We start from the raw sequence: 11,065 nt of genomic DNA, 5'->3' as shown, positions 1-11,065 counted from the left end.
GATGTCACGTGGTCTCCGCAGGGCCTTCTCCGAGCGCTTGCCAGAGTGGGCCGTTTATAACGAAAAATACAGCCACCAGGCTCAAAATACAAACGTGCGATTGTCATTTACGGATATTGTGGATCATATTCAACCTATTTTTGGACACGACGGGAATATTTCAAATTTCGTTGGAGTATCCCTTTAAAGCTATTACATCGCACCTAAGGATTCAGTCTTGGGAACAGTACCTGTTTCTTGAGTAGAGAAGTCCTTGAACCTTTGAAACCGGGGAAGCCAACTTCACTTTCACGCGGTGCGGTTGTTGATCAAGAGTGCTAAACGAACGATGGATCAATGAACACGGCTGAAGCCGAAGCCTATAAACTGGAGGGCGGCTCGCGCCATCTAGTAAGTAAGAACAAAAAGTGTCCCAAAAGTAGGAAAAGCTAGAACAAAACAAGAAACTAAAACTTTTACCTGTGTCGGCAATCTGAAATTTTGCTGACCCCCCTGTCTCAAAAGGGGTTAGGTACCGCCAACTAACTAACTAATACAAAACTGTGTACGCTGCAAGTTCGAATAAACGGAACAACCTACGCTAGAATAAAACTTATGCATACCAGAGGCTTTGTATCTGTGAAACCGTTTGCCTTTGAACGCCAACAAAACTAAGGTAATCTCGCTAGCAAGACGCAATAATCCCTTACACTGTAAATACAAGTTGGGAAATTGTACTACTGGGTGAAACAAGGAGACGGTAGGCTCTTTAAATCGACCGGAAAATTCGGTTTCTTAAGGCCACGGTCCCACTGAATGTGGCAGTTTAGGTACTTTTTGGCAGGTCATTACTCATCTCCTTTTACATACTTTTTTGTGGGATTGATGTCATTCGAAAGGCAATGCAATCCTCTTTCATTTGATATTATGTCTGTGTTGGTTTTTACTGTTCCTGCGCATTTGTAGCGTTGCGAATATGATGGCGCGGACCCTAATTTGCTCCGCTAGTTCATATTTTCTGAACGATCCATTAAAGATAACAGGGTTTCAATATAGCAGTTTTGTTAAGATGATGTCGGAGCAGAATGTAACGATACACTTTTTTGGTATTTGCACTACTTTGTTTTTTTCATCCCTCCAAATATTGCCCTAAAATTGACATTTTTCAGCACAAATATGTTTTTAATGACAAGCGCTAGGACAATGAAATTAGCCATAGATGTAGTGCATATAATTGGTAATATGCAGAAAAAAATTTAATGTTGTGTAAAAGTTTTTTTGTTCAGATATTTTGTATCAAACGTAGCACTTTTTTGTGCTTCGAGTCACGGTACTTCAAATGCCGCTGAGGAAATAATTAAACTATGATAACAATTTTTGTAACATTTAGAGCTGCAATGGTTGCCCAAGAGGTGGACGATGGCTTTTTTTCATTTTCGTATGCTCGTTCGTTGGCGGCGTTCGTTGCGCCAACTCTTGTGTCCCGTGCGAAACGGCGCCGTGCTCCTTGAAGACCGGTGGCGTCGCTGAGTTTCCATAAGAGCTAAGCCTTTTTCTTTCTTTACTTTTTCCTCAGGTAAGTTCGCTCTTTGCAAATTTTACAAAAAAAATGCACCATCTGTGGGCAACGCTGCACAAAGTCGTAGCGCGATAGGTTAAGAAACCGAATTTTCCAGTCGATTTAAAGAGCCTACCGTCTCCTTGTTTCACCCTGTATTGCTCGATATGATGTAGGGTGTCACAAAAGAGAATTTACACAGTCTTTTTTTACCGCAAAAATAAACTAGGCATCGCCGAACGCTCATTCTCCGCCCAAAGGTAGAGCAACCAGATGCCAAAGTTTTAGCCCGATCCGATAACTCAATCAAAAGTTATAAGTGATTTTCTGAAAATTTCAATGGGAAAATGGAGCCCATTTTTGCCCGTTTTTAGTCATCTGTATGAAAACTCCGTCGGCCGCCATTTTCTCATTGAAAATTTCAGAAAATCACTTATAACTTTTGATTAAGTTATTGGCAGTCATGGGTAAGTTACTTTTAAAAAGTAATTCGTTACAGTCACAGTTACATTCAGAAAAAAAGTAGCGAAGTTACCGTTACAGTTACCGCAACAAAAGAGTGACTCGTTACAGTTACAGTTACTTTTAAAAAGTAACGACGTTACTTTTCAGTTACTTTTCTATAACACACAAAAAAAAAAGAAATTTAGAAAAAACTAGAAAACGCCCCTCACAATGTTTTATTGCATAAAACTAAAAAGTACACTTTTTACTTAATATTGTAACTTAGCAGCAGTTGCTTCTTGAAGTTAGTGTTTGAAAGTTTCCACGCCAGAGTAGTGGCGCAAATCAAGAAACGAAACATGCTCAGTGCTGAGTAGTGGCGCTAATCAAAACACGAGACATTCGCAGTCCCCTGCACGTGTATTGTTGTTTCACGGTTGATTCACCCGATTAAAAAGCGTTTACACAGAAAGAAAAAACCACAACATAGGTGGTGCTTCAAGAAACTAAGATGTAAGTGTTCAGTCACAAAGTACAAGCGTCTGCGTAAAGATGACTAGATATTTTTTTATAAAATCTACAGGTGGCTATATTCAGGTCGTGACTCGCGAGAAAGAACGTATTCACAACTTTGTGCAAGGCCATTTTGACACTCGAAATGTCGGAATAGACGATTTGGAAAGTGCAAAGAATGGCTGAATTGCACCCCCTCGTTCAGTGATATATTATTCATTAAACACTGGAAAGTAACGACAAAACTAACGTCGTTACTTTCATCGTTACCTCAGAAAAAAGTAATAGAACTACAGTTACAAGTTACATTTTAAAAAAGTAACTCGTTACAGTTACAAGTTACCAAAAAAGTAACGAAGTTACAGTAACGCGTTACTAGTAACGCGTTACTACTTAAGACTGGTTATTGGATCGGGCTGAAACTTTGGCATCTGGTTGTGATCTCTAGCTCTACCTTTGGGCGGAGAATGAGCGTTCGGCGTCGCCTAGTTTATTTTTGCGGTAAAAAAGACCGTGTAAATTTTCATTTGTGACACCCTGTACAGCGTGAAACAAGGAGACGGCAGGCTCTTTAATTAAATCGACCGGAAAATTCAGCTTAATAGGTGGGAACAGCGCAGGAAAAACCGACGAAGGACGAGTAGAAGAAGTGCACAGACACAGCGCTGACTAACAACTGAATGTTTATTTTCAAGCGAACCAGAAAGTAAACACTGGGTGTGGAGAGGAAAAAACACAGAAGCCAAAAAAAGGAGGGAACCCGATAAAACAAGACACTACCACGCCATATCACTTTCACACACGTCTGCCACAGTTCTTGATAAAAAACACTTCGTCAGCCCCCAAGTTAACCGACGGAGCACTGACGCATTCTTCCTCCCCCTTGATAAAATATAAAAGGCCTCATCACTCTCCCGGGCAGTCTTGTTTTTGTTGCGCGCCAAGATCGTCAACTCATTGAACAGGGGAACGCAGCCGCACCTACTACAATGTACCGCAAGGTGGCCAGAGGGTGAGGAACGGAGAGCAAGGGAATGCTCCCTCGCCCTCACGTTCACACACCTCCCTGTCTGTCCAATGTACACCCGACCACATGTGAAGGGGATCTGGTATACAACCCCCACTGCGCATGAGACAAACGGATCGCGGTGGTTAACATCACAGTGGTTTTCTCTGGGCACTTCTTCTACTCGTCCTTCGTCGGTTTTTCCTGCGCTGTTCCCACCTATTAAGATGCTTAACCAACTCGCCCAACTCTCTGCCGTGCGGAAAATTCAGTTTCTTAACCTATCACGCTACGACTTTTTGCAGCGTTGCCCACAGATGGTGCATTTTTTTTGTAAAATTTGCAAAGAGCGAACCTACCTGAGGAAAAAGTAAAGAAAAAAAAAAAAGGCTTAGCTCCTGTGGAAACGCAGCGACGCCACCGGTCTTCAAAGAACACGGCGCCGTTTCGCACGGGAGACAAGAGATGGCGCAAGCGGACGCGACGCCAACTGCCGCCAACGAACGACCAGACGACGCCGAGAGCCGCCCCTTTTGCAGACGAGGAACTGCAGTTCCTTGTTGTTACCGCGCCTGTCTTTTTTGTTTCTGCGACGGTCGCAAGCGGAACGCGCGCCGCTTTTGAGTCGAAAAGATCTTCTGCTAAAAAGGCCTGCTCTCGGCGCCGTATGCTCGTTCGTTGGCGTAAAGCCCCTTGATAAAAGCGATAAAAACACGACGGGAATATTTCAAATTTCGTTGAAGTATCCCTTATATTTCAACGAAATTTGAAATATTCCCGTCGTGTTCAAAAATAGGTTGAATATGATCCACAATATCCGTAAATGACAATCGCACGTTTGTATTTTGAGCCTGGTGGCTGTATTTTTCGTTATAAACGGCCCACTCTGGCAAGCGCTCGGAGAAGGCCCTGCGGAGACCACGTGACATCCAACACAATCGTGACGTAGGTCGTCTCAAGACGAGCAAAGCTACGGCGAGGCTGACGTCGAGAGGATGGCCTAGTGGTACCAGCCACCGAAGCAGCTGCTTTTGTACGAATTTTGAGTGACGGGTTAATCTTCTGTAATCTTCTAGGGGGACAATAGCGACTTCTCGGACACACAAAAGGGATTCTCGGGAAGAGGGGAGTTCCTCCTTCCCCCCTTCTCTCGTCGTGGCTGGAGACGAGACAACCTCCGTCACAGTTCGTTTCATGGCACTCGTGCCCACGCGTGCCCACTCGCAGCGTGGAACGGGTTCGTTTCGGCCGGCACTCCACGAGTGGTTGCACTCTCCGAGTTCGTTTCAGTGCTGACACGCCACGCGTGCATGCACTCGCTGCACCGAGAAAATCGGGAGTGCGCCAAAATGCAATCCCGTCGTGCCTCGCTCCGGCGGGGCCGGCCAGGAGCGAGAGCAGACGACGAGGGTTCGTCTGCTACGATGTGTCGCGGAACCGAATGGAACAAAAAGTAGATTTTCTGATAGAAATCGCGTCCCGCGGGCCACGAAATCAAACGCGAGCTTGAATTGTGAGCGTCTGCTATTTCTCAAAGGAAGCGATTGACAACCCGTGATTTATTTGCAGGTTTTAAATCGTTCTGTTGCCGTACAAACGCTGAAATATACCAGTGTGTAAAGAAATGCTCAGAACAAACGTAACAGCGGCCCCCGAGATGTCTATCATCATCCGTGTGCGGGTGAAAAATTTAACATTTGTCGATAAAACTCCCCCAGCAGAAACCTCTGACTGCCCAATAAGCATCAGAGAAAGCTAAAGATGGTAACTTTACCCGAGGATTGGGCAACATCATCATGTTTAACATTTACCTACGTCAGCTAACTTGCCCCGTCGTATTTTGTTCGAGAAAGCTCTCGTTCTTGACGCCCTCACCAAGGCTAATTAATATCTGATCCACCTATAATGACCATTATGTGTATGTGTAAATATTGCTTTTATTATAAAATTTAAAGAATAGATAAAATAGAAAGAGGGATGCGAGACGCATTGTTAGTCAGCCATGGGGGGTCTGGTTCGTCGTCTTGCGGGGATCGGGAGAAAAAGAGGATAGGGTAGGAGGTGACAATAGGGATGGGCGTATTTACAGAAATGAAGGGTATAGCCGCCGATGCGATGGAAGGACAGGTCGCATCCCACCGCCGAACCAAACGCAGCCGGAGCACGCGCTCCCCTGCTGGGCGCTGACTTCAAGAAGCCGAAGCGCCGGGGCACGAGCGCCTCCGCCACGACTAGGGCGACGGAACGAAGCACCCGCCGCTTCGACCCATCGGCGGCCATAGGATGAAGGCATGTTGTATGCTAGTTCACAGTCTTGATGACAGGTTTGTCGTTTCTAAATAGTCAATGAGTGCTTTCAGTATATTTGTTCTTCTCGTCCGGGATCCTGATGGGAAGAGGAGAGCGTTGGAATCCCCCGGCGAAACATGGAGAGCCTTCAGTGTTTGCGTTAGTGTGGTTCGCTCTGTTTCTAGCGACTGACACTCCCAAATAATGTGGTTTCTGTCTTCGATGATGTTGCATGTGGTGCAGTTGGGAGACTTAATGCGCTTGATGAGGTGAAGTCTCTTGTTGGTTGAAGCGCAGTCGGCTCGCAACCTGTGTAGGAGTGATTGTTGAGGCCTGGAGAACTTTTTTCGCGGAATCAATGCTGGAATGGGTGTTGAACTGGTTTCAATATACGGGTGCATGCTTTCTATTGCCGTTGTTATAAGAGATTTTGCTGCGTTGTACGGGTAGACAAAGATAGTGGGACTTTGGTCTGAGTGGGCCTCTGCTGCCAGCGAATCTGCTCTTTCATTTCCGGGTATACCTACATGTGATGGGATCCATTGAAACCAGATGGTTGTTTCCTGTTTTGCAGCGCGCCTGGTCAAATTTGCGATGGATCTGGCTAGTGGGCACGCTTTTTCCAGGCGTGTTAGTTGCTGTAAGGCCCCTCGAGAGTCCGAGAAGATGGCGATGTTGGATAGGTTGGTGTGTCGTAGAGTCTGGGTAATTGCTAACCAAATGGCAGCAAGCTCTGCAGTGGTGGAATCAACGCAGATATCAATTCGCCCTTTACCGTGGTGTCCATCTTCAGGCGAGACATAGGCTGCAGTGCACGAGCTGTCTTTTATGCTTCCATCGGTATAAATGTGCGTCATGCCGGAGTAGGTATTTTCTATTGTCTCAACGGCGATGCTCCGCGCTACCACTTCAGAAACGTGCTTGCGTCGGGGGAGGTCGGCTATCTCTGTTGAGACGTGGAGTTGACAGTCGTCCCGATAAGGGGGAAGTATCGGGCATACATCCGTTGGGTAGCCGATAGTATCGCGGAATGTTTTTACAGCCTTTCCAACCTGAGAGTGGTGTCGTGTTATGAGGCGTTGAAGAAGTGGGTCCGAGGATGGAGCATCTGATAGACGGCTGACATATCTTAATGCTTTCTCCTGTGCTTGGAGCTGCAGTGGAGAATCTCCCGCCTCGGTCAAAGTTGGAATGTTCTGTGCAGATTTAGGTAGCCCAAGGCAGAAACGGAGGGCCTTCCTGTGGAAGGTTTCTAAATATTTCCATTGCGTATGATTTATATTTAAGAATGGCAAGGCGTAGAGCATACGACTTATTATTAGTCCTCGGTAGAGTGTCGTCATTGTCATCTGTCTGGCACCCCAGTTTTTTCCACATATTCGATGGAGAGCGCCGAGGAGCTTATGGGACTCATTGAGGATACCTTTTACCGCGGGGCGCCAAGTGACGCGGTCGTCAATGATTACGCCTAAGTATCGAACTTGTGGTTCACGTCGAATGGCATTGCCTCCAATTTTAAGTGCAGAGTATTTTCCTTTCATTCTGCCTTTAGGGCGATAGGTGAGAGCTTGTGTCTTAGATGTAGAGAGTGTCAGACCGGCATGGTGGAGGAAAGAGGCCGTGCGATCTAGAGCTCGTTGTAGCACTGCGCGGACGGTAGTGGACAGTCGGGTAGGCCCAGCGCACCATAGCGCGACGTCATCCGCGTATATGGCACAGTGTATGGGATAAGGGCCACCCACAGGAAGAGCAGTCGGTAGTCCAGCCATTACGATGTTAAAAAGTAGAGGACTCAAAACACCGCCCTGTGGTACCCCCTGGGTGCTGCTTCGTATCGTGCTCAGGCGGCCAGCCAGCCGGACAGCGAATGTTCTGTTGTAAAGAAAAGAAGTAATGAAGCGAAGGGCGCGCCCTTCTATTCCTGTGTTCTGTAGTCGTTCTAGGATTACAGAGTGTGGCAGAGCATCAAATGCTCGATGGATGTCGAGAAAAACGGCGTGGATGACCTTTCCTTCTGCCTTTGCTTGCTCTAACGACGATACGATGTCGCCGATAGCATCTGTTGTTGACCGGCTTCTTCGGAATCCTGACAGCTAAGAGGGAAAGGCTTGCGCTCGTTCCAATTGCCAAATTAAACGGCGGTGGATCAGGCGCTCAGTCAGTTTGCATAAGCACGAAGTCAAAGAAATCGGACGGTACGAAGATATGTCAGCTGCAGGCTTGTTAGTTTTTTTGATTGGTACTATTACTGAGTGTCGCCAGGTGTCAGGGACATCCCCAGATTGCCAAATATTGTTTATAAGTTGTAACAGTCCGGGTAGGAATGACTCGTCTAGGTTTTTTAGAGCCTGGTTTGTGATGCGGTCAGGACCCGGAGCTCCACGTCGAGGGCATCGGGAGAGGGCATATCGGAGCTCGGACAAGGTAAAGTCATCGTCTATGTTGATTGTTGAATAGGTTGGAAGGGGGGGCCTTTTGGAAGGCGGATTTCCTTGGGGAGGGCTTATGGGGCGTGAGAACTCGTCTGCAAAATGTTCAGCCAGTTCTTGGAGCGATGTTTGATTTCCCATTGCAATTGCTGCATAGCGGCATTGGGGAGTCACTGGTTCTAAGAGGCATTGCACAGTGGTCCAAGGCCGCCTTGACCCAGTATCTGTCGACTTTCACTGCGTTGGTCCCATTGTAGTCTCCCCAGCCTTATGGTATATCGACGAAGTGCTGCGTCGATGCGTCGAGATTTTATCCAATCTTCATCTTGGTGTGTGCGTCGGGCGATTCGCTGTGCTTGTCTGGCATTGGCGCGTATTTGAAGATACGTAAGATCGGGTACGGGCTTGCTTATCGGGAGGGTGATTTTTGTTGTAGCTATATTTAAGGACGTTTGTATAGCTTCTTCTAAGCAAGGGGCCTTTGTGCTTTTCATCAGATTTGAGACTACTTCTCTGTACCTGTCCCAGTTGGTAATGTTGTGAACCCTGGTTTTTGTTTGGGTGCCATAACGTGGGGTGAGTCGGATTGGTACGTGGTCGCTCCCCCAGGTGTCTGGTTCGATGTCCCATAGGAATCTTATTTCTTTTGATACAAAAGTGAGGTCAAGTACACTTGCCTTTTGTAGATTCGCGCGAACGAATGTTGGAGCTCCGGAGTTGAGACAACGTAGTCCAAGGTCTCTGGTGACTTCAAGCAGTGCGGTTCCTCGTTCCGTCGTTGTGTCACTTCCCCAGGGGTAATGATTGGCATTAAAATCTCCGCACCACACTATAGGCCCTGGGCATCGGTCTCTTATTACTCTCAGCAGGTCTGGGTCCCACGATTGGGCTGGTCGGATGTAGGATGATATAATTACGACTGTTTGATCAGCAATCTGTAATTTGACGGCGACATGTTCGGCAACAGTGGTGTTCAGGTCAGACAGATCTATTTCTCCATGCAGGAAGTGTCGCTTGACTAAAAGGGAAGCCCTTGATTTTCCATCGGGGTGAGCAGTGACGCTGTGGTACTCCACGTAAGGGGAGATTCGCTGGGAACCCTTCTGGGTGTATGTCTCCTGCAGAGGAAGTACGTCTGTTTTAAGTTCGATGAGTCTGCGACGAAGCTCTGGCAGGCGACGGTGGAACGAATTGGTATTCCATTGGATGATAGATGGAAGTTTTTTAAGGCGTTTTGGGGTTTGTGATCGTTTTTTGGGGATCGTTCGGGTATCAAGCATGGTGTTGGTATTAATATCTGTTAAGGCTCTGGCAGTTGCCTGAGTCTACTTGATCCAAGAGTGGACGAGAGGTAATGTGAAGTCAATTAGGGTAATGCCTGCTCGTGCGAGCGGGTGCTCCAGTGTGGCCAGAAAGGTACGAAGTAGCGTCGCAAGGGTGTACACCGCGGATCCTAGTCCTTGAGGTTCAGTATTATTGTCGGAGCCTTGGGTACGACATCGGTACGTTGTGTCGCTAGCCCTTTGAGCAGAAGTTTTTATCACTCTTGCGAAGTTGTCCTGGTGTTGCCGCGGTGATGTTTCGGGTCCAACGCTAGTTGATGCGGATGTGGACGCAGCTGACTGACGTGGAAGAGCAGGAAAGTGATCGTCGTCTAGTGGCGGCATCATAGCATCCTCCACTTTCTCGTTTTGGCTGTTCCTGGAAGATGGATTCAGAGTTCCAGCAGTTTTGTTCTTGTTGTCGGAGAGGACAGCTGATTTCGCTAGTGGGCAGCTGACCTTGTGGGTTTGACGATAGCTCGATACAGCTGCTTCCGTTTTATAAAAGGGACAGCTTCAAGAGGTCGCCTCATGCTTTCTTTTGCAGTTGACGCACCTAGGTTGGTCGGCTTGGCAGTCGATGCGGTCGTGAGTGCCGCCACAGCGGCTGCAACGTTGCACATGGGGGCATGCGGTCTGAATGTGCCCGAACCGCCGACATTTGTGGCACTGTCGTGGTTTGTCGGTGTACTGCAGTACTCTGAAGCGTATATGTCCCACAACGACGTGTTCTGGCATGGTCTCGGTTGCAAAGACAAGTTTCACCGTTTCTGAAGCGCCTAGCCTTTTGACTAGGATGACTGGCGTAGTTGCGCTTATAGCCTTTTTGAGGTCGCTTTCTGTGATGTCCTTGTCTACGTCACGAATAATTCCTACGGCGGAAGATCGTGGGTGAGCTTCGTAGGTCTGGACTTTGATCCCTAATAGAATTGTTAAAGTAAGGATCGTTTGCATGGAGCTGTTGTCCCGCATGTCAATTGCAAGGAGGTTCAGTCTGTAGTTCGGTCGAATTTGAATCACTCCATGGAGTGTGATGGAATCTAGCTCTTGAGATAGAGTTAGAGGGTTAATCTTCGCGATGAGCTTTGTCGGGTCTTGGGGTTTGACGATGACCGTCCGGTTCTCGTGATGGGCATCAATGATGGTGGCTTGACGTGAAGCAGAGCACCCGGAGAGGTGGCGTCGCTTCCTACAGTTGAGGGTCCAGCCGGAACCCTCTTTTTCTGCGTCATCTATATCGTTGTCATCGAAGCTCTCAGAGCCTATGGTGGATTCGCTCATGGTTGCGTCGCTCGGAGTACGGGCTTCGGTCAGGATGACTGCCCAAGAGGTTTTGCGAACGCTCCCAGGGGGGTTGTAGTTTAAATTACCAAAATGATAGTAAAAAACTGATTTACTTGCAGAGGTGAGAAATCAAGCATCCGTTTAGGTGCGTCGTCGTCGTCGTCCTTCATGACCATTAATCGAAAGTCCTAGTTTTGCTGGATATTCCAACAGGCTAGTTTTAAGCCGTACCCTTTCAGTG

The 11,065-nt window shown here is 47.3% G+C and overlaps 1 protein-coding gene across 1 annotated transcript; it reads right to left on the bottom strand.

The window, feature by feature from the left end:
- Positions 1-10,056: 10,056 nt before the first annotated feature.
- On the bottom strand, positions 10,057-10,821 carry LOC121838361. Its single transcript, XM_042294559.1, has one exon. The coding sequence runs from the start codon at positions 10,819-10,821 to the stop codon at positions 10,057-10,059; it is 765 nt and encodes a 254-aa protein (XP_042150493.1).
- Positions 10,822-11,065: the final 244 nt, after the last annotated feature.

This window comes from Ixodes scapularis, unplaced genomic scaffold, assembly GCF_016920785.2.
Source record: "Ixodes scapularis isolate PalLabHiFi unplaced genomic scaffold, ASM1692078v2 PGA_scaffold6__148_contigs__length_123643588, whole genome shotgun sequence".
In the NCBI taxonomy this organism is placed as follows: domain Eukaryota; kingdom Metazoa; phylum Arthropoda; class Arachnida; order Ixodida; family Ixodidae; genus Ixodes; species Ixodes scapularis.
This window is presented reverse-complemented; position numbering and strand designations above follow the sequence as displayed.

Bases quoted from the DNA above. Each gene is read 5' to 3' on its own strand.
- LOC121838361 (XM_042294559.1), bottom strand. From the start codon at position 10,821: ATGAGCGAATCCACCATAGGCTCTGAGAGCTTCGATGACAACGATATA.